Genomic DNA, 27,476 nt, shown 5'->3' with positions numbered 1-27,476 from the left:
AAACGAGAATAAAAAGTTAAAAATTTTTGTTCTTATTTTATTTCAGTTTTGAATTTTTGTAGATTCAATAATAAATCAATTAGCTAAAATATGTAAATTGTCCTCAAGTTTATAGAAAACGTTTATAGAAAAAGTCTCAAATTTGATAGACGTAACAAGAGAATAATCCTTAAACGTTGGTTTATGATGCTCATTTTACGCTATGTTGCCAAATTTACCATTCCAAAAAATTTACGCAGACTATCAAAATAAAAAAGTGCTCGTGAATAATTTTTCAAATATTCATTGGAATTATTTTGATAAGAGTCACCATTAAATTGTTAACTAAGAACAAATTAAAGTAAAGTAGTAAGAACTTATGAAAGATTATAATATAATAAATTATAATATACTGTGTATACATTAGAAATAAATTTCACTCTTTTAAGTTTTATTTTAATGATAAAATTGTTGAAAATGTCATAAACTAGCATGCGGTTAGTAATTAAATGATTAATTTTCAATATTTTGTGCATTATAAAATGTCATTCTAATATTTTGTTTCTATTGGTTCATTTAGAATTATTTTGATACTTAATAATACTTTATATTTTTATTTTAATTTTTTATAAATTGTTTTAGTCACTGATTTAAAAAAAAAAAACTATAACTATTATTCCAAAAAACATATTTGTTGTAATGTTCAAAACATAAATTTCAATTGAAAATGAGTGTGGACAACGTTAAAAGGGAACAAAAAATTATTTCTGAAGATTGCAGCAATGAAAAAAATGAGAAAAACATCGAGCAAAATATAGTAAACAGTGTAATGAATGCAAAGGAAATGTCGGAAATTAAGTGTACATCTTTGGATAATGGATTAGATCCTATAGGTATTGAATTAATTAGCGCAGGTTTAGAGCTAAATAATGATATTATATCATCTGATACAATGATTGATATAAAAGATGACAGTATCTTAAAAGAATCAAATGAAACAAATTTACATGGAAAATCTACTGAGTTGATTTTTGACGAGTCTACTGTTTCACATTCAAGAATGTCTAGAGAAATGCGAAATTTGCAAAAATCTACACAAGATTCAAAAGTGTTATCTAACTATTTAAATGATTTTGACAGTCCTAGAATACGGAATCGAAAAACTAAAGAAACAAATTCTTCAGCTAATGATACTGAACTAATAAATGAAAGTATGTCTTTAATGATCGATAAGGAAATTCCACTTAAAAGAGGAAATAATGAAAATGATGACTCTGATTCAACAGTAATAGTTCGTGATGAAATTGGAAAAAAACGTCGCAGATCAATTTCTAGATCAAGGACTTCAAGGACAGCTCATAGATCCAAAAGCGTTGCTGCTAGAACAAAATCATTATCTAGATTACTTAGTGATGAAATGGCTGTAACAAGTGATAAAGAAGATAATCATGATGAAGATGAAATAGACGACATGACTAATACGATTATAATGAATATTAAACCAATAGAAAACCGAGCAATGAATCCTCCTCCAAAGGTAAGTAATTTTGGAATGTTAAAATGTTTAAAATTATTAAACGAACATTTTTTCAGCTTGGATGGGATTCGTTTTGTTTTAAATGTCACTTAGATAATGCTGTTCTATCGTTAGCCTGCAGAAAATGTAAGTGTTCATTACATCGACATTGTGCAAGACTTTTGCTTACACCTATCCCTAAAAATCCCGATGACTTTATTTGTGCTGACTGTATTGAAATTGAAAAAATACAACAAAGCTCATTAAATAAATATAATCATCCTAAAATTGATATGCATACACTTAAAGAAATGCTGATTACTATATTAGAAAAAATACGTAATACTTATCCAGATCATGAGAGTTATGAAAGTGATATTCAATTTAAATCAACAAAAGAGTCGAATCAGCCATTGATAGTTACACAAATCTCATTGAAAAGAATTGAAGAAAGAATTATGAATAATTATTACAAAGTTTCCGAAGCATTTTTGCATGATATAAAACAACTCGAGCACAACTGGACAATTATAGATAAAAGCAAAACAAAATCGTTAAAGAATATCCTGAAATTTGTTGTTACCGAAATTAATGAAATGGAAGCATGCGTATATTGCTATTCCAACTCTTTTGTTATGAGCAACTGGTTTACAATTCCATGTAAAAGACCACATTTGTTAATATGGGCTAAATTAAAAGGGGTATGTAAAAATTAATCTATCAGTATTGTATATATTCACTAAAATTTTGTCTCAATGCTAAACGATTTCAGTATCCATACTGGCCTGCAAAAGTAATGTCGATAGATAATCAAAAACTTTATGCTGATGTCAGGTTTTTTGGAGCTCATGATAGAGCTTGGGTACCAACAGCCCATTGCTTAATTTTTAGTGAAAAGGATCCTAATAAAATGGCTCGCAATTCATCACCTAATAATAATAAGGGAACAACTAAAACACAAAAGGGAATTGCTGATGCTATAAAGGAAAAGGATGAATATATACAAAATATTCGTGATAAATATGGATTTAGGTAAAAAAAAAAAAAATTTACATTTTTCAATACATCAAAAATGTTTCGTTGATTGAGCATGAGGATTTTTTTTTAATTTTTTTAAAAATTAAATTGCCTTTGATTGTGTTTTATTATATTTTTATGACAGTTCCCAGGATAAACTGATTTAACACTAATTTATATTGTTTTTGGCACCGAAATTTGAATAAAAAATTAACGGTAACAACACAAAAATATTAATGCAAATTTTAATTTATATTTGCTGACTTAATCAAGTATATTGGTATTACATCTGCAAGGTATCAACTAATTAAGCGATTAAGAAAATTATTAAGATTGTAAAATTAAACATTCATATTAAATTTAAGAAGTGCTATATAAAATATATAGTGCTATAGTGAATTTTTGTACCAGCAATCAGTAATTGATTGATAAGTAAGATCCAGGTCACATCCAGATCAAAAAAAAACAATATCCAGTAAGATTCAGGTCACTTCTGGACCTAAAAAACAAGATCTAGCACGATCCAGATTTAAAAAATTACAAAAGTCCTCGTGTTATTGATCGAGGGACTTAAGCGCATTTTTGTCCCAGCGATCAGTAATTGATTAATAAGTCACTTCCAAACCCACAAAACAAGATCCATTAGAATTCAGGTCACTTCTAGACCCAAAAAAGAAGATCCAGTAGGATCCAAGTCACTTCCCGATCCTCAAAACAAGATCCAGTAGGATCCAGGTCACTTCCCGATCCACAAAACAAGATCCAGTAGGATCCAGGTCACTTCCATATATTTTAACGGATTTTTATAATTCAAACCACATAACGGTTATGACAAATTTAAATTTTATTCAGTAAACACTGTTAAAAATTCGAAGAACATTGAAAAACACTGTAAAACAATGAAAAAACGTGTTTTTGTTGTTATGAAAATGAAAAATTGTTAATTATAGTATTTTTGTGTTGATTTGAAACTTTTAAATACCCGGCGGCGCAATAACTTTATGGCACTGGTCTTTTAAAACCATTCCGAGCTCTCTACGATGTCTAGATAAAAAGTTTTTGACGTCAGCCGACCGAACGAACGACCGAACAAAGTGTCTTATATTAAAAAAAATTACAAAAGTACTCGTTCTTATCGAGTTACTTCAGCGCATTTTTGTCCCAGCGATCAGTAATTGATTTTTAAGTTAGTTCCCCGTCTATAAAAAAAGATCCAGTAGAATCCATATAACTCCCAGACCGATAAAAACAAGATCCAGTAGGATCCAGGTCACTTCCAAATATATAAAACAAGATCCAGTAGGATCCAGGTCACTTCCAGATACACAAAACAAGATCCAGTAGGATCCAGGTCACTGTCAGATCCACAAAACAAGATCCAGTAGGATCTAGGTCACTTCCAGACCCACAAAACAAGATCCAGTAGGATCCAGGTCACTTCCAGATCCATAAAACAAGATCCAGTTGGATCCATATAACTTTTAGTCCCACAAAAACAACATCCAGTAGGATCCAGGTCACTTCCAGATCCACAAAACAACATCCAGTAGGATCCAGGTCACTTCCAGACCTAAAACACAAGATCCAGTAAGATCCAGTTCACTTCCAGACCTAAAACCAAGATCCAGTAAGATTTAGTTCACTTCCAGACCTAAAACACAAAATCCAGTAAGATCCAGGTCACTTCCAGACCAAAAACACAAGATCCAGTAAGATCCAGTAAGATTCAGTTCACTTCCAGACCTAAAACACAAAATCCAGTAAGATCCAGGTCACTTCCAGACCAAAAACACAAGATCCATATAAAACTTCCATAATTTTAAGAACTTAATCATTTAACGGATTTTCATAATTCAAACCTCATAACGGTAAAAAAAAATTCAAACATTGTTCAGTAAACACTGTAAAAACATTGAAAAACACTGTAAAACAATGAAAAAACGTGTTGTTGTTTTTGTTGTTGTTGTATATGAAAATGAAAAATTGTTAATTATAGTATTTATGCTTTGATTTGAAACTTTTAAATGACCGGGGCGCCAATAACTTTATGGAACTGATCTTTTAAAACCATTCCGAGCTCTCTACGATGTCTAGTTTTCGAGATCTCGCGTTCCAGCCGACCGACCGACCGACCGAACAAAGTGTCTTATTAAGCTACCTTTTTGAAAAAAATTTCAAAAATGCGCTAAAAATTTCAAAAAATGCGCTAAAAACAAGATCCAGATCACTTCTAGACAGAGACTAAAATTAATCTAAAATATCATGAGCAAAAAAAATCATTTATTTTCATGGGTAAAAAAATCACTGATTTTTGATTGATTTTTGATTGATCATACGTAAATATTTACGTAGAAAAAATCACGTAACGAAAAATATTTACGTAGCAAAAAATCACGACGTTGCAATTTTTCGTAAAAATAATTTTTTTCTGCTGGAATATATTCGTGTCAATGATAGTGAATTTAACTACTCAAATATTACTTAAGAAGTTCTAGAAAAAAAATTTCGTTAAAAATGATTAAAACTAACAGAAAATTGATAATTTGTAATTAAAAAGCCAATTTTTGTGATTTTGAGTGAAAACTTAACAGTCACTTTTATGAGAACATTTAGTAAAATGTTTAAAAATTCAAGAAATCGAAAAAATTTTTTTTTTGACAAATTGGCTTCTTAATTATAAATTATTAATTTTCTGTTTCTATTAATTTTCTGTTTAAAGTTTAAATCATTTTTACCCAAAAAATGAATTTAAAAATTTGATATATTGGCCCCCGTATAACAGACTTTTACCCAGTAGGTTTATCGAAAAAATATGCAATAATATTTTTATCTTATAACGATCTGGGATTAAAACCTTCTAATGGTTTTGCAAGTTTAAAAATTTCCCGCAAAAAGTTGTTTAAATTTTGTACCGAAATCTTTTGATTCTGAAAATTTTAACTTCCCGGCGCGCCAATAACTCAATGGAACTGATCTTTTAAAATGTGGTACACAAAGTGATTTATTAAACTAACTTTTTGAAAAAAATTTCAAAAACGCGCTATTAAGTGTTAAAATCCTGGGAAAATTCTTACAATTATTTAACTTAATTATTTAAGAAAATTTATAAAAAATATTTTGTACCCTATATTTTTTACTTAGTATGTTAATATTTCATATTTAATATTAAAAAGGTATCAATCAGTTTAAAATAATAGTTTAATCGACGGAGTATTATGATGTTTGTTTACTAAAACCAATTTTAAATTACTATTAAGGTTTGCAAATTCTCGAGAATTACTTGATGCAACAATGTTTCAAACACAATTAGAGAATCAGTTATCAAATCTTAAAAAAGATAGCAGTGAAAAGAACGAAAATGAAAGCAATCAGAAAGAAAAATTAACTCTAAAAATCGTAAAGACTTCTGATGGATCGCAAACAATAGAACAAAAAAACACAAAAAATAATCAAGAAAGAGATAAACATATATTATATAGAGTATTGAGTAGAAATGAAGATGGTTATGAGAGCAGTGATCAATCAAGAGTTAAAACAATAATATTAAAAAGAAACGTTGAAGGTGATTCTGAAAGAGAGAAATTAAAGAGATCAAACATGGGAAATCCTGAAACACCTGATGTAAATTTAAGTTTGAGTTTTCATGATGACTCAGCGGTGAAAATAAGGTCAGTTAGAGAAGACTTAAAACAAAATAAAGTAATTAGACATTTAAAATCAAGATCGACAACTCCAGATACACAATTGAAAAAGAAAACAAAAATAGTTGATATTGATGAGGAAAACGATCTTTTAGAAGAGCTGCCTGAAAAACCTACAAAAAAAATAAGAAAAAATTTTTCAAATGAAATACCTTTGATTTTAACTGCAAACAATCATAATGTACCTTCAGGGACACATGAAATTCATTCATTAAGTGAAAAATCTTTCACAGTTTCGAGATCTAAATCTAACTGTTTCAATCGAAGTAAATCAGTCGATAAAGAATCTATTAAACAAGACAATTTCGTGAGGCGTTTATCTGCTAATTCAACCATTCATTCATCAACACGTGAGATTTCAATTTTGAAAAATAATGCCTCTATAAAAGCACACCTTCAATTTAATAGAAGTGTTTCACAATCCCTTTCATCTTCATCAACTCCACTAAGTGGATCCACTAATCATACTACAAACGACAACGGTGACAATTTGCATTTGAATATAAAAAATGAGCCATTATCAGACGAGGAAATTGTCGAACGTAATCAATTTACAGTTAATGATATACCAAAACTAGTTAGTGAGGGTAATAACAAACGAAAAACCATCTTAATATCAACCAGTGACAACAGTAATGACTCATTTCCTTCAAACTCAAGAGCAAGAAAATCATTTCCAAATTCATTAGTAATGACCCATAGAAAAGTAGGCTCACTTGATGTTTCACCAATTAAAAATACAAATGCAATGGTATGCATACCCCAGGTGTTTCCACTTAACGGAATAAATTCTGAAATACCTAAATCGCCAACCAATAACGAATTAGAAAGAACAGATACATCTGATGACATTCGAAGAAAATCTGTTATTTTCACACAACAAAGCTCAAATACATATCAAATTGATTTACCCTCTCTCATTCCAAAACCATCTGGTGTTTTTACAAGTGAAGGAAATACATTTTCTCATGAAAGTGGTGCTGTTTCTGCACTTTTTTCTGAAAATGCTCATCGAATGACAGATTACTTTAAATCATTATTAATTGACACAATTAGTGCTGTATCATCTGGCGTAAGTGATGCTCAAAATGTACTCTTGAAGCTTGAGCTAGAGAAGACAAAGCAGCAACTCCATAATTTAAGAAATGATAATCAACTCAAAATTGAAAACTTAAGGAAAGAACATGCTGATGAAATTAGGATTCTTAAAATGTCTTATGGTATGTGAAACTATAGCAAATTATACAAATTAACTTATGATCACATCATCGGTCAGTAATCGGTCAAAAAGTAGTTTGATTGAACATAAAACATAGTTTTAATTTTCATAACCTTACAGATCCTATCACTATTCCCTCAACTAGTTAGTAAAGTATGTAATATTATATTTTAAGCTTTGAAAAAATTTCTGAGATTGTTTTAAGTTCAAATTAAAGCGGTTTTTTTTTAATTTGATCACAAACAAAACTAACTAGGGTTTTCAATATCGAAGCCAATTTTCAATACCGGTATTTTGGTATTGAAAAGTCCCAAAACTGGTCTACCGGAGTCTTAAAATTTGTTTTTGACATTTTTCCGTTTAATAATTTTTTTAAAAATCTTCAAACTATCATTCCATCCAGAAATTTTAAAAAATTTCAAAATCTAAAAACTTAATTTGGTTAACTCTGTTATACATAATATAGGATCTTGAAAATTAGGTAGAAGATAGGGTTGTCAATTTAGGTGTGGCACTATGGGGCAAAATTAAAAAAAAGGGACATTCACTTTGATTTTTGGACTTTTTGGAATCAAGACTTGAGGGTATTTTTTTCTTATAGTACATATTCTTATAGTCTGGAGGTGTTTGAAGTTGAAAAATGGTAAAAAATGGATTTTTTTCATGTCTTGACTTGAAAAGTTTCTTATTTAATTAAAAGATATTGAAAAACGGTTTTCGGTTTCTAATTATACTTTAAAGAGCTTTAATTTGCCATGGTACAAAGTTTATATATACTGGGTTTTAGTGGCAGGACTTGAGAAAATGTATGAAAATATCAGGAAAAAAAGCTTCAAGCGTCCAAAAAATATGCTAGTTCTCAAAAGTTTCTCATATTTTTTCGTAAAGTACTTACTTTCTACTTTCCAAAACTGAAAAAATATCGAAAATCGGTTGGTGCGAACAAAAATTATTGCATTTTTAGTTTTCGACGAATTTTTTTCTCAAAACTAATATTTCTGAGATGAATTTGGAAGATATCATTTGGAAAAAGTTTTTTAATGTATTTAGTCATTTTAAGAAGACTTGTGAAGAAATTTTTTGAAAAAGTTCAAAATTCTCCGAGTTAGAGGTACATATGCTATTTGACGACTTGACCCTTTTTCTCATCACTCAAACTGCTATGACTTTTACATGACTAAATATTTTCTGTTTCTTGTTTAGTGTAGCTTGTTATAATACCTTTCCAACGATACATAATACTTAATAGTTGGAAGTAGTCTTGGTCGTGAAAACGGACCAAAATTCTAAATTTTAATAAAATTCTTGAAGTTTTTTGAATAAAAACTATTTTTATGTTGTAATAATTCAAATTATTGCGTTTTTGTCAAAATAAACGTATATTTTTGAATTTTTGTGTTTTTGCCTATGCTGGTTGCCCTCCTTGACACTTTTTTGGCCACTCATATGACTATAACTTTTTTTAGAACCAATATTTTTGGATTCTGTTTTCTGTTATTACTAGTTCCTACTATTACCTTTATAAATATGTATAGAACATGTATAGAACTTAATCATAGTGGATACTGGAGTGCCTTAAATGTGGTCTACCTAAGCCTGTTTTTAACAAAATAGTCAAAAATCACTTTTTTTTCGACGCAAACTTTTTTAAAATTGATATATTTTGCACAAAATAAATGTAAATATTGAATATTAATCAAAAAAAGTCAATAAAAAAGTTTCATATCTGAGAATTGTTGGACTACCTAAGTGTTACCTATGAAGGCCCCTAAAGTTGCAGAAAGTTTACAAAATGATATTTTTTGAGTTTTGAGATTCTAAACTATCATATTTTGACCTAAAAAACACAAAAACATTATATTATTTAATTTCTAAGTGGTAGTTTTAGAAGTGACTTTTTTGAAAATTTCTTTGTAAAGGGTCAGTCACAAACAGGGTCCGTTTTCACGACCAAGACTACTTCCAACTATTAAGTATTATGTATCGTTGGAAAGGTATTATAACAAGCTACACTAAACAAGAAACAGAAAATATTTAGTCATGTAAAAGTTATAGAAGTTTGAGTGATGAGAAAAAGGGTCAAGTCGTCAAATAGCATATGTTCCTCTAACTCGGAGAATTTTGAACTTTTTCAAAAAAATTCTTCACAAGTCTTCTTAAAATGACTAAATACATTAAAAAACTTTTTCCAAATGATATCTTCCAAATTCATCTCAGAAATATTAGTTTTGAGAAAAAAATTCGTCGAAAACTAAAAATGCAATAATTTTTGTTCGCACCAACCGATTTTCGATATTTTTTCAGTTTTGGAAAGTAGAAAGTAAGTACTTTACGAAAAAATATGAGAAACTTTTGAGAACTAGCATATTTTTCGGACGCTTGAAACTTTTTTTCCTGATATTTTACATATCAGATTTTACATACATTTTCTCAAGTCCTGCCACTAAAACCCAGTATATATAAACTTTGTACCATGGCAAATTAAAGCTCTTATATAGTATAATTAGAAACCGATAACCGTTTTACAATATCTTTTAATTAAATAAGAAACTTTTCAAGTCAAGACATGAAAAAAATCCATTTTTTACCATTTTTCAACTTCAAACACCTCCAGAACCGACCGAACAGCACCAAATGAGCTGAAATTTGGCATGCAAGTCTATTCGTATGTGTACTATAAGAAAAAAATACCCTCAAGTCTTGATTCCAAAAAGTCCAAAAATCAAAGTGAATGTCCCTTTTTTTTAATTTTGTCCCATAGTGTGTGGCTGGAGTACGTCTTCATGATATCGCAAATCGAAATAAAAAGTTGTGTATAATTAAGTCATAGTATCGTCAAATTTCGTCAATCTATTCCCGAATTTCGTCAAGGCTACCTTGCTTCGTTACAGCATGTCCAAATTTAGACAAAAATACCGACGTACTTCAGCTTTCAATATTTTCAAAACAAATATTTTATAATATTTATATATCAAAACGCATCTAATAATTTCGTCGAATTTCGTCACGTAAAAATTTTTAAAATCAGAAATGATCTACAGGATCTACAGCTTGTTTAAGCCGTACCTGAAGGTACAGTAAAGTAAAAATTATTTTTAATATGATATATTATATGTCTAATCACATCCAAATTTAATAAGAATTTCAAATAAACTTAAAAAAATTTGGATTGGACAATCAACAAGTTTATATACACAAACTTATGCTCATTAAAATGCTGTATCCTGTAGGGATCTCAATTTGAAAAATTTCGCCTGTGACATGTTATATGTTTAAAAATATCTATTTTCATCAAGAATTACGAATTTGATAAAATATCTTTCTTTTGATCCTTTTATAAATCACTTATGTCTGTAAAAAACAGACATACCACTGTATTTTTTTTTTTGAAAAACTAATAATTCAAATAATTCAAATTCTGTACAATTATTTGAAATTTGAAAAAATTGATTTTTTTTTTATCATTTACATTTTTTGATGCATAACTTAATTTTTTATAAGAATCGAAAATACAAAATATTTTTAAAAAAATATAAGATCTGAGAGCTGTTTTCTAAAAATCTCAAAAAAGTTTAACAAAATTTTACAAAAAAAAAAAAAAATACAGCTTTTTTAGAAAATTTGGTCTCTGCCTGTTTTTTTTTTTAACCGACATAAGTGATATATAAAAGGATCAAAAGAAAGATATTTTATCAAATTCGTAATTCTTGATGAAAATACAAATGTTTAGACATATAACATGTCACATGCGAAATTTTTCAAATTGAGATCCCTTCAGGATACAGCATTTTAAGGAGCATAAGTTTGTGTATATAAACTTGTTGATTGTCAAATCCAAATTTTTTTAAGTTTATTTGAAATTCTTATTAAATTTGGATGTGATTAGACATATAATATATCATACTAAAAATAATTTTTACTTGACTTTACTTTCAGGTACGGCTTAAACAAGCTGTAGATCCTGTAGATCACTTCCGATTTTTTTTACGTGACGAATTCGACGAAATTATTAGATGCATTTTGATATATAATATGTTTTAAAAATATACAAAATTGGACATGCTGTAACTCGGCAAAGAAGTCTTGGCGACATTCGGGAATGGATTGACGAAATTTGACAATATTATGACTAAATTATACACAACTTTTTATTTCGATTTGCGATATCATGCCGACGTAATTCAGATACACACTAAGTGTGTTTTTAATTTTTTTTACCTCTGCAAATATTATACAATTTAAATATAAAAAGTTTATATGCTTGCTTATACTGACAAATTATAATAGTTTTTATTAATTAGATTTTTATATTATTATTTTAGATGAAAAAATTAAAATAATTCAACAAAATATTGATCAAGATAAAATCAAACTAATATCAGAAATACGTCAGCAATGTGAAATTGAAAAGCAAAGGGCTATTGAATCAACAAAACGAGAAGTAAAAAGAGTTACATGGTGCTCTAACTGTACCAAAGAAGCACGATTTTATTGTTGCTGGAACACATCATATTGTGGACCTTCCTGTCAAAAAGTACACTGGCAAACACACCAAAAATATTGTACTAATGTAATTTTTTTTTTTTTTTTTTTTGAGTTAAGAATTTTTATACTAATTTTAAAATTCAACTATCTTAGCGCAACACAACAACAACAGAAAACCCACTCCAAAATTCAAACAATTTTATTAGACAAAATGCATTAGATAATATAACCTCTGTTACATCCTCGGCTAATTCTCAATATATACCAGTTACAATTTCTCTTCCTTTTTCTAACAAAACATTAATGAGAACAATAGCTGTTCCCAAACAGGTATTGATTTTGTTTAAAATTAAAAAAAAAAATGATTATCTGTTGCCTCTTTTAGAATCCTTTATCAGTTGTTGCTCAACAATCGTCAACTATAGGAGATTGTAATAAATTTGAAAATTCTCATACAATTCAAAATCCGGCTCAGCATACATTTATTCAAACCGGACAGAAAACCATAATTCAAACTATTACAACACCAACATATGTTATTCAACAACACAAAATTTCACCAGCAGTGTCATCAACAGCACTTAGAGCTATTTCTTCTACGCTTGCAAATGAGCAATCACTAACCTCAAATTTTGTTGTAAGAGCTATTCCTCAAAACGATAGTCCACCCCTTACCCTTGTATCAACAACGAAAAAAAATATGGATAATACGCCATTGTCAAACGATAATTCTTCCACAGATTATTCAATAAAAAACTCGCCAGTTATTAAAATATCAAGTGAGCCATTAAAATAATAAAAAATTGTTATAATTTAAAATCCAAAATAAAGTTTAAAAAAACAATGTAACTGTTAATAAAAAAAAAAAAAAAAAAAAACATATTATAGAAATAAAATAAAGTAACTGAATAAATCTGTATAAAATAAATTTATTTCACTTTTATTTCATCAAGGTAATTAGGGTTTCTGAAACACGATATTTTCAAAAACTGCAGTTTTCCGTTTGTTTCTAAAAAATATATTTAATTTTGCAAAATTTGGAGTTTTTGGACAGTTTGATTTTTAAAGATCCTGCACTATGGGACAGAAATGAAATTTTTTTCCAAAAATTATCTTCTTCGCTTAAATTATTGTCCCTAATATCCCATTTATGGAACTGCTTACGAAATTGGATAATTCGATTCCACTGCGGAGAAATGGCTCTTCAAAGTTTAGTTCAAGTGTCCTTTCTCATCAAACTGAAACGATCATCATCAGTCACTGATTTGATAGAAACTTGATAGGTATGTATAGGAGCTTAATTATAAGACAGAAAAAATTATCCTGCCTTGATTCCCTTAGGGAAATTTTTGAATTTTCTCAGAAAATCACATGTATGTTGTGTTTCCGTTTGTCTGAGCCTCAACCAGTGCAACTATGGATTCTAAAAATATTTTAATATTATAGATATGGATATAATCTACAACTTTTATGAACATACTACATAATTTTACTGCAGTTTTGGTGATGAAAAAAATTATTTTCTTCAAAAAAATCGCAATTTTTGGACATAAGTTGCTGTAGCTTTTCAGGAGGACCCTTAGTAGTGGAATTTTATTGCATATTTTGATAGCTCTTACTTTATACTATTTGAAAATGCAGTTAGTTGGAAGTCGGTATATCGGACACTTTCGAGCAATTTGGCTTTGAAGTGATAGTGAAATGGATCGACGAAAATGAAAAAATTTAATAACTTTTTAATAGTATAATAAAAATTTGTGTTATTTATGTAGATTAATAGATCTCATCAAGACGCGTATTTTGAGTATGAATATGTTATGGTTTGGTCAAGTTTTCTGAGTGAAATGTTAAAATTTCAATTTTGACCAAAATTTTTTCAAAAAAATCACTTTTTTACTAAAATTTAATGAAACTTGCTGGAATCTTTTTTAAATGTTCTATTTTCATATCGTAATCAACTTTTGTTCAGCAACTAGTTTCAAATTTAACTAATTTAGGATGAATTTTGACAAAAATGGATTTTTAGTGCATTTTTTGGGTCTTCTTCTTATAAATGCTATTAAATCTTATCATATATCAATTTTTAGCATTATATTACTAATTACCTTTATGTTTCTAAAAATGATCTTTAATTTTCCGGACAGAAACTTATAGGTTATCTAGTAAAAACGTTCAAAAAATGGGTTTAAGTAGTTCGAGCAAAGAGACAAAAATTTTCAAATTCACTTTTTTGCAACTAAAATTATTCAGAAGACTTCCAAACTTTCAGAAACTATAGATTATGATCAAAATTTACTAAATAATTCCAAATTTGGGCTAGTTTACGTTTTAAAATAAGCTTTTTCATCTGATTTTAAAAACTGAAATTTGTCTATCATTCGTGCAAAATCTATTTGTCTATCATTCGTGCTCAGGAGGCTCAAGATTCTGGATATAGAACGTATGTGAAGAGTCTTACCACCGGTTTTCATCTCTTATAATAATTTTTTCATTACATATCTATTTGTTAATAATTTTTCTCATGTCATTACAGAAAATGCCAGTTAGTGAAATTTTGCACTGTTCTTATGAAAATAGCTTGGTTGGATTATTGATAAGTTAAATAAAATAGGTTAAGTAACGGGACAACAAATATCTGTGAAACATGAGTGCCAAAACATTTTAGTGAGCAGAAAAAAATAAAATTGTGAAATTATTGAAATTTTTCATCTTAAAAACTGAATAGTTTTATCATAGTAATCTAATTGCAGTGGTGCGAATAAAAAGTTCAAGGATTTTCGAGTGATTGCAAAAGTAGTGATTCACGCATTTTAGTAGTATCTCTTATCGTTCTGTGCTACTGCTGCTGTTGGCTGCTCTTTCAACATTTGTGTAGTTAATAATTATATAAAAAAAATCGTCATAGTGTTAAAAAAATTAAGTTAAAGAAGGAAAAAAAATTTGTTACGAATATTTTATTTTTAAGCAAGTTTCGTGAGTGTTCATACTTTTTAGCGCATTTTTGAATTTTTAGCGCATTTTTGAAACTTGTTTTCAAAAAGGTAGCTTAATAAGACACTTTATTCGTTCGTTCGTTCGTTCGTTCGTTCGTTCGTTCGGGCTAGGTTCTTATCTCAGCAATTAGACATCGTAGAGAGCTCAGGCTTGTTTTATTAGCTCCGTGTTATTGTTTTATTGCTGGCAAATGCATTTAAAAGTTTCAAATCAAAGCATAAATACTATAATTAACAACTTTTCATTTTCATATACAACAACAACAAAAACAACAACACGTTTTTTCATTGTTTTAAAGTGTTTTTCAATGTTTGTCGATGTTTTTACAGTGTTTACTGAACAATGTTTGAATTTTTTTGACCGTTATGAGGTTTGAATTATGAAAATCCGTTAAATGATGAAGTTCTTAAATTTGTGGAAGTTTTATATGGATCTTGTTTTCAAGATCTGAAATTGACCTGGATCTTACTGGATCTTGGTTTTTAGGTCTGGAAGTGACCTGGATCTTACTGGATCTTGTGTTTTAGGTCTGGAAGTGACCTGGATCTTACTGGATCTTGGTTTTTAGGTCTAAAAGTGATCTGTATCTTACTGGATCTTGGTTTTTAGGTCTGGAAGTGGACTGGATCTTACTGGATCTTGTGTTTTAGTTCTGGAAGTGAACTGGATCTTACTGGATCTCGTTTTGTAGATCTAGAAGTGACTAAGTTATTAATCAATTACTGATTGCTGGGACAAAAATGCGCTTAAGTCCCTCGATCAATAACACGAGGACTTTTGTAATTTTTTTTCGAAAAGGTGCTTAAAAATTACAAAAGTCCTCGTGTTATTGATCGAGGGACTTAAGCGCATTTTCGTCCCAGCGATCAGTAATTGATTAATAAGTCACTTCCAGAACTAAAACACAAGATCCAGTTCACTTCCAGACCTAAAAACCAAGATCCAGTAAGATCCAGTTCACTTCCAGACCTAAAAACCAAGATCCAGTTAGATCAGATCACTTCCAGACCTAAAAACCAAGATCCAGTTCACTTCCAGACCTAAAAACCAAGATGAACACATGATCCAATAAGATTCAGGTCACTTCCAGATCTTAAAAACAAGATCCATATAAAACTTCCACAAACTTAAGAATTTCATCATTTAACGGATTTTCATAATTCAAACCTCATAACGGTCAAAAAAAATTCAAACATTGTTCAGTAAACACTGTTAAAACATCGACAAACATTGAAAAACACTGTAAAACAATGAAAAAACGTGTTGTTGTTGTTTTTGTTGTTGTTGTATATGAAAATGAAAAACTGTTAATTATAGTATTTATGCGTTGATTTGAGACTTCTAAATGACCGATAACCCAATAACTTGATAGAACGAAGCTATTAAAACAAACCAGAGCTCTCTACGATGTCTAGTTTTCGAGATCTCGCGTTCCAGCCGAACGAACGAACAAAGTGCATTATTAAGCTACCTTTTTGAAAACAAATTTCAAAAATGCGCTAATAAGACACTTTGTTCGTTCGGCTGGAACGCGAGATCTCAGCAACCAGACATTGTTGAGAGCTCTGGTTTTTTGCAATAGCTCAGCTTCATAAAATTATTGCGGCGACGGCCATTAAAAAATCTTGAAACATTGTCTAAATACTATAATTAATGAATTTTAGTTTTCAGTACAAAACGTGAACACGTTTTGGCGGGAAAATTTTGAATTCCTCAAAACCGTTAGAAAGTTTAAATCCTAGAAAACCGTTACAAGAAAATTAAGGACTGATCGCTGGGACAAAAATGCGCTTAAGTCCCTCGATCAATAACACGAGGACTTTTGTAATTTTATATTTATTGGCGTGTTGTGATTTCTTGCAAAATCTATTTGTTATCTATCATTCGTGCTCAGGAGGCTCAAGATGCTGGATATGGAATGTATGTAAAGAGTCTTACCACCGGTTTTCCATCTCTTATAATAATTTTTTCATTACATATCTATTTGTTAATAATTTTTCTCATGTCATTACAGAAAATGCCAGTTAGTGAAATTTTGCAGTGTTCTTATGAAAAAAGCTTGGTTGGATTATTGATAAGTTAAATAAAATAGGTTAAGTAACGGGACAACAAATATCTGTGAAACATGAGTGCCATAACATTTTAGTGAGCAGAAAAAAATAAAATTGTGAAATTATTGAAATTTTTCATCTTAAAAACTGAATAGTTTTATCATAGTAATCTAATTGCAGTGGTGCGAATAAAAAGTTCAAGGATTTTCGAGTGATTGCAAAAGTAGTGATTCACGCATTTTAGTAGTATCTCTTATCGTTCTGTGCTACTGCTGCTGTTGGCTGCTCTTTCAACATTTGTGTAGTTAATAATTATATAAAAAAAAAATCGTCATAGTGTTAAAAAAATTAAGTTAAAGAAGGAAAAAAATTTGTTACGAATATTTTATTTTTAAGCAAGTTTCGTGAGTGTTCATACTTTTTAGCGCATTTTTGAATTTTTTTTCGAAAAGGTGCTTAATAAGACACTTTGTTCGTTCGGCTGGAACGCGAGATCTCAGCAACCAGACATTGTTGAGAGCTCTGGTTTTTTGCAATAGCTCAGTTTCATAAAATTATTGCGGCGACGGCCATTAAAAAATTTTGAAACATTGTCTAAATACTATAATTAATGAATTTTAGTTTTCAGTACAAAACGTGAACACTTTTTGGCGGGAAAATTTTGAATTCCTCAAAACCGTTAGAAAGTTTAAATCCTAGAAAACCGTTACAAGAAAATTAAGGACTGATCGCTGGGACAAAAATGCGCTTAAGTCCCTCGATCAATAACACGAGGACTTTTGTAATTTTATATTTATTGGCGTGTTGTGATTTCTTGCAAAATCTATTTGTTATCTATCATTCGTGCTCAGGAGGCTCAAGATGCTGGATATCGAATGTATGTAAAGAGTCTTACCACCGGTTTTCCATCTCTTATAATAATTTTTTCATTACATATCTATTTGTTAATAATTTTTCTCATGTCATTACAGAAAATGCCAGTTAGTGAAATTTTGCAGTGTTCTTATGAAAATAGCTTGGTTGGATTATTGATAAGTTAAATAAAATAGGTTAAGTAACGGGACAACAAATATCTGTGAAACATGAGTGCCAAAACATTTTAGTGAGCAGAAAAAAATTAAAAAAACTTTTTAAAAAACACGCTTTTAAAAAAGACTAAAAAACTTAAAAGAAAAATGTCCTAAAAAGTAGTAAATAAAAAAAAAACGTTAAAAAAAACTTTTTAAAAAACACGCTTTTAAAAAAGATTAAAAAACTTAAAAAATGTTCTAAAAAGGAGTAAATAAAAAAAAATCACGCTTCTTAAATAAAACATAAAAAATATTAAAAAATTTTGAAATTAAGAAAAGAAGCTAAAATATTTTTCCAAAATATTCTCGTGTAGTACAAGAACACTATGACTTAAAAGCGTGGGGCGTTCGAAAGAAGAAGTTAGTGTTAAATGCATACATAGTAATTTCGCCCCACGTTTTTAAGTCATAATGTTCTTGTACTACACGAGAATATTTTGGAAAAATAATTTAGCTTCTTTTCTTAATTTCAAAATTTTTTAATATTTTTTATGTTTTATTTAAGAAGCGTGATTTTTTTTAAATTACTCCTTTTTAGAACATTTTTTAAGTTTTTTAATCTTTTTTAAAAGCGTGTTTTTTAAAAAGTTTTTTTAACGTTTTTTTTTATTAACTACTTTTTAGTCTTGTTAATCCAAGGAAAATTTTTATTAAACTATTTTTCTAAAATCAACAGAAATGTTCAGTTTTCTTACGTGTTGGAAAATTTTTGGTTGGTTTTTTACTAAAGATGATACATGTAGTTTTCTTACGTGTTGGAAAATTTTCACGCCTTCACTCGCTTCGCTCCGTGTAGGTCGCAAAAATTTGTGAGCTTCGCTCAACCAAGTCCGAACTGCGTTCGAACTACTTAAGTTCGAACTTCGTTCGTACTACTTATGTTCGAGCTTCGCTCGAACTATTTTTTACTATAGATGATACATGTAGTTTTCTTGCGTGTTTGAAAATTTTCACGCCTTCACTCGCTTCGCTCCGTTCAGGTCGCAAAAATTTGTGAGCTTCGCTCAACCAAGTCCGAACTTCGTTCGTACTACTTAAGTTCGAGCTTCGCTCGAACTATTTTTTACTTACGATGATACATGTAGTTTTCTTACGTGTTTGAAAATTTTCACGCCTTCACTCGCTTCGCTCCGTTCAGGACACAAAAATTTGTGAGCTTCGCTCAACCAAGTCCGAACTGCGTTCGAACTACTTAAGTTCGAGCTTCGCTCGAACTATTTTTTACTACAGATGATACATGTAGTTTTCTTACGTGTTTGAAAATTTTCACGCCTTCACTCGCTTCGCTCCGTTCAGGTCGCAAAAATTTGTGAGCTTCGCTCAACCAAGTCCGAACTGCGTTCGAACTACTTAAATTCGAGCTTCGCTCGAACTATTTTTTACTATAGATGATACATGTAGTTTTCTTACGTGTTTGAAAATTTTCACGCCTTCACTCGCTTCGCTCCGTTCAGGTCGCAAAAATTTGTGAGCTTCGCTCAACCAAGTCCGAACTGCGTTCGAACTACTTAAGTTCGAGCTTCGCTCGAACTATTTTTTACTATAGATGATACATGTTTTCTTCCGTGTTTGAAAATTTTCACGCCTTCACTCGCTTCGCTCCGTTCAGGTCGCAAAAATTTGTGAGCTTCGCTCAACCAAGTCCGAACTGCGTTCGAACTACTTAAGTTCGAGCTTCGCTCGAACTATTTTTTACTACAGATGATACATGTAGTTTTCTTACGTGTTTGAAAATTTTCACGCCTTCACTCGCTTCGCTCCGTTCAGGTCGCAAAAATTTGTGAGCTTCGCTCAACCAAGTCCGAACTGCGTTCGAACTACTTAAGTTCGAGCTTCGCTCGAACTATTTTTTACTATAGATGATACATGTAGTTTTCTTACGTGTTTGAAAATTTTCACGCCTTCACTCGCTTCGCTCCGTTCAGGTCGCAAAAATTTGTGAGCTTCGCTCAACCAAGTCCGAACTGCGTTCGAACTACTTAAGTTCGAGCTTCGCTCGAACTATTTTTTACTATAGATGATACATGTAGTTTTCTTACGTGTTTGAAAATTTTCACGCCTTCACTCGCTTCGCTCCGTTCAGGTCGCAAAAATTTGTGAGCTTCGCTCAACCAAGTCCGAACTGCGTTCGAACTACTTAAGTTCGAGCTTCGCTCGAACTATTTTTTACTATAGATCACTCGCTTCGCTCCGTTCAGGTCGCAAAAATTTGTGAGCTTCGCTCAGCCAAGTCCGACCTGCGTTCGAACTACTTAAGTTCGAGCTTCGCTCGAACTATTTTTTTACTAATGATGCATAGAGTTTTCATACGTGTTGGACTCCACTTCGCTTCGCTTCGTTCGCCCAACTGTTATTAGGTCACAGGAGTGTCGGACTCCACTTCGCTTGGCTTCGTTCGCCCGACTGTTATTAGGTCACAGTAGTGTCGGACTCCACTTCGCTTCGCTTCGTTCGCCCGACTGTTATTAGGTCACAGTAGTGTCGGACTCCACTTCGCTTCGCTTCGTTCGTCCGACTGTTATTAGGTCACAGTAGTGTCGGACTCCACTTCGCTTCGCTTCGTTCGCCCGACTGTTATTAGGTCACAGTAGTGTCGGACTCCACTTCGCTTCGCTTCGTTCGTCCGACTGTTATTAGGTCACAGTAGTGTCGGACTCCACTTCGCTTCGCTTCGTTCGTCCGACTGTTATTAGGTCACAGTAGTGTCGGACTCCACTTCGCTTCGCTTCGTTCGTCCGACTGTTATTAGAACACAATAGTATATTTTTACACTAACGACTACATATTTTTATATGTGCTCAGTTTACTCGTGATTTGCGTATATTTATGTATATAATGTTTGGATCGGGTTGGAATTTCGCTCGAAAGCAATATATAAAACTGCAAAACGTACTGCTTTGTCTTGTGAAGTATAATCAAATTTGTATTAAAACCGTACAACAGTATTATACTTATTTCCATACTTTCTTAAATTCCCTTCAAATTGCTAGTTTTCCCATTGAGAAGTCAACAATATTGATATTTATACAGTATAACAAGATCCAGTAAGATTCAGGACCATATTTACATAGTATGTCAAGATCCAGTAACATCCAGTTCCATATTTACATAGTATGTCAAGACCCAGTAACATCCAGTTCCATATTTATACAGTACATTAAGATCCAGTAACATTCAGGGCCATATTTACATAGTATGTCAAGATCCAGTAACATCCAGTTCCATATTTATACAGTTTATCAAGATCCAGTAACATCCAGGACCATATTTATACAGTATATTAAGATCCAGTAAGATTCAGGACCATATTTATACAGTATATTAAGATCCAGTAAGATCCAGGACCATATTTATACAGTATATCAAGATCCAGTAAGATCCAGGACCATATTTATACAGTATATCAAGATCCAGTAAGATCCAGAACCATATTAATACAGTTTATCAAGATTCAGTAACAACCAGAACCATATTTACTCAGAATATCAAGATCCAGTAACATCCAGAACCATATTTATACAGTTTATCAAGATCCAGTAACATCCAGGACCATATTTATACAGTATATTAAGATCCAGTAAGATCCAGGACCATATTTATACAGTATATCAAGATCCAGTAAAATCCAGAACCATATTTATACAGTATATCAAGATCCAGTAAGATCCAGGACCATATTTAGACAGTATATCAAGATCCAGTAACATACAGGTTATTGAAATTCAATAAAATTAATGGATTTTTGAAGATTTGAATGTAACGGTTTTTTTGGAATTCAAATTTTTTGCTAAGAGTATCCGCGAGAAAATCACTTTTTATAATTTTTGTCTTACTTAAATATCCTGAACGGATTGATATTACAATATAATTAATAATTCATATTATTAATCGATGTCTAGTTAATCATATGAATTAATTTCCAGTTTCATAAAGAGTCTGGTCAATGTAAATTAAAAATATACATAATTGACAATGGATTTTTTTCAAATTTTTTCCCATATAAAAATTTAAATTAATTAATTAAAATATAAGGAAGCGAGTTAGCGATTTAATGATGACAAAATATCAAATTGCTCTCCGGAACACATACGTATAAAAAAAATCAGCATTATTGGAGCAGTAGAAGTGGTCGAAAAAAGGGTCACAAATTTTGAACGTGACAGAAAGACAGACAGAGCAAGTCCAATAAAAGCGTGTAATGTAATAATAAAATTGTGAAATTATTGAAATTTTTCATCTTAAAAACTGAATAGTTTTATCATAGTAATCTAATTGCAGTGGTGCGAATAAAAAGTTCAAGGATTTTCGAGTGATTGCAAAAGTAGTGATTCACGCATTTTAGTAGTATCTCTTATCGTTCTGTGCTACTGCTGCTGTTGGCTGCTCTTTCAACATTTGTGTAGTTAATAATTATATGAAAAAAATAACGTTGATGTAGCAAGGTCAAACATTGTTCATCGTCATAGTGTTAAAAAAATTAAGTTAAAGAAGGAAAAAAATTTGTTACGAATATTTTATTTTTAAGCAAGTTTCGTGAGTGTTTATACTTAAAAGTAAAAAAAAAGGAAAAGGTGCTTAATAAGACACTTTGTTCGTTCGGCTGGAACGCGAGATCTCAGCAACAGACATTGTTGAGAGCTCTGGTTTTTTGCAATAGCTCAGTTTCATAAAATTATTGCGGCGACGGCCATTAAAAAATCTTGAAACATTGTCTAAATACTATAATTAATGAATTTTAGTTTTCAGTACAAAACGTGAACAAGTTTTGGCGGGAAAATTTTGAATTCCTCAAAACCGTTAGAAAGTTTAAATCCATGAAAACCGTTACAAGAAAAATTTATTTTTATTACATATTTTTTTCGATAAACCTACTGGATCTTGTTTTGTAGGTCTGAAAGTGACTTGGATCTTGCTGGATCTAGTTTTTTAGGTGTGGAAGTGACTTGTAAATCTTGTTAAGGACTGATCGCTGGGACAAAAATGCGCTTAAGTCCCTCGATCAATAACACGAGGACTTTTGTAATTTTATATTTATTGGCGTGTTGTGATTTCTTGCAAAATCTATTTGTTATCTATCATTCGTGCTCAGGAGGCTCAAGATGCTGGATATCGAATGTATGTAAAGATTCTTACCACCGGTTTTCCATCTCTTATAATAATTTTTTCATTACATATCTATTTGTTAATAATTTTTCTCATGTCATTACAGAAAATGCCAGTTAGTGAAATTTTGCAGTGTTCTTATGAAAATAGCTTGGTTGGATTATTGATAAGTTAAATAAAATAGGTTAAGTAACGGGACAACAAATATCTGTGAAACATGAGTGCCAAAACATTTTAGTGAGCAGAAAAAAATAAAATTGTGAAATTATTGAAATTTTTCATCTTAAAAACTGAATAGTTTTATCATAGTAATCTAATTGCAGTGGTGCGAATAAAAAGTTCAAGGATTTTCGAGTGATTGCAAAAGTAGTGATTCACGCATTTTAGTAGTATCTCTTATCGTTCTGTGCTACTGCTGCTGTTGGCTGCTCTTTCAACATTTGTGTAGTTAATAATTATATGAAAAAAAAATCGTCATAGTGTTAAAAAAATTAAGTTAAAGAAGGAAAAAAAATTTGTTACGAATATTTTATTTTTAAGCAAGTTTCGTGAGTGTTCATACTTTTTAGCGCATTTTTGAATTTTTTTTCGAAAAGGTGCTTAATAAGACACTTTGTTCGTTCGGCTGGAACGCGAGATCTCAGCAACCAGACATTGTTGAGAGCTCTGGTTTTTTGCAATAGCTCAGTTTCATAAAATTATTGCGGCGACGGCCATTAAAAAATCTTGAAACATTGTCTAAATACTATAATTAATTAATTTTAGTTTTCAGTACAAAACGTGAACACGTTTTGGCGGGAAAATTTTGAATTCCTCAAAACCGTTAGAAAGTTTAAATCCATGAAAACCGTCATTTTTTTCGATAAACCTACTGGATCTAGAAAATTAAGGACTGATCGCTGGGACAAAAATGCGCTTAAGTCCCTCGATCAATAACACGAGGACTTTTGTAATTTTATATTTATTGGCGTGTTGTGATTTCTTGCAAAATCTATTTGTTATCTATCATTCGTGCTCAGGAGGCTCAAGATGCTGGATATCGAATGTATGTAAAGAGTCTTACCACCGGTTTTCCATCTCTTATAATAATTTTTTCATTACATATCTATTTGTTAATAATTTTTCTCATGTCATTACAGAAAATGCCAGTTAGTGAAATTTTGCAGTGTTCTTATGAAAATAGCTTGGTTGGATTATTGATAAGTTAAATAAAATAGGTTAAGTAACGGGACAACAAATATCTGTGAAACATGAGTGCCAAAACATTTTAGTGAGCAGAAAAAAATAAAATTGTGAAATTATTGAAATTTTTCATCTTAAAAACTGAATAGTTTTATCATAGTAATCTAATTGCAGTGGTGCGAATAAAAAGTTCAAGGATTTTCGAGTGATTGCAAAAGTAGTGATTCACGCATTTTAGTAGTATCTCTTATCGTTCTGTGCTACTGCTGCTGTTGGCTGCTCTTTCAACATTTGTGTAGTTAATAATTATATGAAAAAAAAATCGTCATAGTGTTAAAAAAATTAAGTTAAAGAAGGAAAAAAAATTTGTTACGAATATTTTATTTTTAAGCAAGTTTCGTGAGTGTTCATACTTTTTAGCGCATTTTTGAATTTTTTTCGAAAAGGTGCTTAATAAGACACTTTGTTCGTTCGGCTGGAACGCGAGATCTCAGCAACCAGACATTGTTGAGAGCTCTGGTTTTTTGCAATAGCTCAGTTTCATAAAATTATTGCGGCGACGGCCATTAAAAAATCTTGAAACATTGTCTAAATACTATAATTAATTAATTTTAGTTTTCAGTACAAAACGTGAACACGTTTTGGCGGGAAAATTTTGAATTCCTCAAAACCGTTAGAAAGTTTAAATCCAAATCCAAGTTTTTGGGCCCTAACTACAACGAAAAATTTATTTTTGCAAAATTCCTATTTACATTAGTCAGATAAACCTACTGGATCCGTTACAAGAAAATTAAGGACTGATCGCTGGGACAAAAATGCGCTTAAGTCCCTCGATCAATAACACGAGGACTTTTGTAATTTTATATTTATTGGCGTGTTGTGATTTCTTGCAAAATCTATTTGTTATCTATCATTCGTGCTCAGGAGGCTCAAGATGCTGGATATCGAATGTATGTAAAGAGTCTTACCACCGGTTTTCCATCTCTTATAATAATTTTTTCATTACATATCTATTTGTTAATAATTTTTCTCATGTCATTACAGAAAATGCCAGTTAGTGAAATTTTGCAGTGTTCTTATGAAAATAGCTTGGTTGGATTATTGATAAGTTAAATAAAATAGGTTAAGTAACGGGACAACAAATATCTGTGAAACATGAGTGCCAAAACATTTTAGTGAGCAGAAAAAAATAAAATTGTGAAATTATTGAAATTTTTCATCTTAAAAACTGAATAGTTTTATCATAGTAATCTAATTGCAGTGGTGCGAATAAAAAGTTCAAGGATTTTCGAGTGATTGCAAAAGTAGTGATTCACGCATTTTAGTAGTATCTCTTATCGTTCTGTGCTACTGCTGCTGTTGGCTGCTCTTTCAACATTTGTGTAGTTAATAATTATATGAAAAAAAAATCGTCATAGTGTTAAAAAAATTAAGTTAAAGAAGGAAAAAAATTTGTTACGAATATTTTATTTTTAAGCAAGTTTCGTGAGTGTTCATACTTAAAAGTAAAAAAAAAAGGAAAAGGTGCTTAATAAGACACTTTGTTCGTTCGGCTGGAACGCGAGATCTCAGCAACCAGACATTGTTGAGAGCTCTGGTTTTTTGCAATAGCTCAGTTTCATAAAATTATTGCGGCGACGGCCATTAAAAAATCTTGAAACATTGTCTAAATACTATAATTAATGAATTTTAGTTTTCAGTACAAAACGTGAACACGTTTTGGCGGGAAAATTTTGAATTCCTCAAAACCGTTAGAAAGTTTAAATCCTAGAAAACCGTTACAAGAAAATTAAGGACTGATCGCTGGGACAAAAATGCGCTTAAGTCCCTCGATCAATAACACGAGGACTTTTGTAATTTTATATTTATTGGCGTGTTGTGATTTCTTGCAAAATCTATTTGTTATCTATCATTCGTGCTCAGGAGGCTCAAGATGCTGGATATCGAATGTATGTAAAGAGTCTTACCACCGGTTTTCCATCTCTTATAATAATTTTTTCATTACATATCTATTTGTTAATAATTTTTCTCATGTCATTACAGAAAATGCCAGTTAGTGAAATTTTGCAGTGTTCTTATGAAAATAGCTTGGTTGGATTATTGATAAGTTAAATAAAATAGGTTAAGTAACGGGACAACAAATATCTGTGAAACATGAGTGCCAAAACATTTTAGTGAGCAGAAAAAAATAAAATTGTGAAATTATTGAAATTTTTCATCTTAAAAACTGAATAGTTTTATCATAGTAATCTAATTGCAGTGGTGCGAATAAAAAGTTCAAGGATTTTCGAGTGATTGCAAAAGTAGTGATTCACGCATTTTAGTAGTATCTCTTATCGTTCTGTGCTACTGCTGCTGTTGGCTGCTCTTTCAACATTTGTGTAGTTAATAATTATATGAAAAAAAAATCGTCATAGTGTTAAAAAAATTAAGTTAAAGAAGGAAAAAAAATTTGTTACGAATATTTTATTTTTAAGCAAGTTTCGTGAGTGTTCATACTTAAAAGTAAAAAAAAAAAGGAAAAGGTGCTTAATAAGACACTTTGTTCGTTCGGCTGGAACGCGAGATCTCAGCAACCAGACATTGTTGAGAGCTCTGGTTTTTTGCAATAGCTCAGTTTCATAAAATTATTGCGGCGACGGCCATTAAAAAATCTTGAAACATTGTCTAAATACTATAATTAATGAATTTTAGTTTTCAGTACAAAACGTGAACACGTTTTGGCGGGAAAATTTTGAATTCCTCAAAACCGTTAGAAAGTTTAAATCCATGAAAACCGTTACAAGAAAAATTTATTTTTATTACATATTTTTTTCGATAAACCTACTGGATCTTGTTTTGTAGGTCTGAAAGTGACTTGGATCTTGCTGGATCTAGTTTTTTAAAGTGACTTGTAAATTAAGGACTGATCGCTGGGACAAAAATGCGCTTAAGTCCCTCGATCAATAACACGAGGACTTTTGTAATTTTATATTTATTGGCGTGTTGTGATTTCTTGCAAAATCTATTTGTTATCTATCATTCGTGCTCAGGAGGCTCAAGATGCTGGATATCGAATGTATGTAAAGAGTCTTACCACCGGTTTTCCATCTCTTATAATAATTTTTTCATTACATATCTATTTGTTAATAATTTTTCTCATGTCATTACAGAAAATGC

General features: G+C 30.7%; 1 protein-coding gene across 5 annotated transcripts; it reads left to right on the top strand.

Annotated features, from left to right (window-relative positions):
• Positions 1–230: 230 nt before the first annotated feature.
• Positions 231–12,803, top strand: LOC139088808 (MYND-type zinc finger-containing chromatin reader Zmynd8-like). Of its 5 annotated transcripts, XM_070638110.1 has the most exons (9): positions 231–348; positions 622–1,516; positions 1,573–1,642; positions 1,850–2,196; positions 2,268–2,527; positions 5,770–7,433; positions 11,755–12,002; positions 12,071–12,247; positions 12,303–12,803. In XM_070638110.1, exons 2-9 carry the CDS (start codon positions 707–709, stop codon positions 12,711–12,713), a joined length of 3,987 nt encoding a protein of 1,328 aa, XP_070494211.1. In that variant the 5' UTR covers positions 231–348; positions 622–706; the 3' UTR covers positions 12,714–12,803. The 5 variants fall into 5 exon arrangements, with proteins under 5 accessions (XP_070494211.1, XP_070494207.1, XP_070494210.1 ...); XM_070638106.1 differs by having other exon boundaries at positions 1,573–2,196; XM_070638109.1 differs by having other exon boundaries at positions 325–340; positions 1,573–2,196.
• Positions 12,804–27,476: the final 14,673 nt, after the last annotated feature.

The sequence above is a fragment of the Chironomus tepperi genome, unplaced genomic scaffold, assembly GCF_022539635.2.
Source record: "Chironomus tepperi strain 1889 unplaced genomic scaffold, CSIRO-AGI_Ctep_v1 contig_170, whole genome shotgun sequence".
In the NCBI taxonomy this organism is placed as follows: domain Eukaryota; kingdom Metazoa; phylum Arthropoda; class Insecta; order Diptera; family Chironomidae; genus Chironomus; species Chironomus tepperi.
Note: the sequence above shows the minus strand (reverse complement) of the source record. Positions and strands in the feature narration are given on the sequence as shown.

Excerpts from the sequence above, each read along its gene's own strand:
- LOC139088808 (XM_070638106.1), top strand. The coding sequence starts at position 707 with ATGAGTGTGGACAACGTTAAAAGGGAACAAAAAATTATTTCTGAAGAT. Across the intron at positions 2,197-2,267 it reads TATGGGCTAAATTAAAAGGG|TATCCATACTGGCCTGCAAA; the intron begins GTATGTAAAAAT and ends AAACGATTTCAG. Across the intron at positions 12,248-12,302 it reads CAATAGCTGTTCCCAAACAG|AATCCTTTATCAGTTGTTGC; the intron begins GTATTGATTTTG and ends TGCCTCTTTTAG.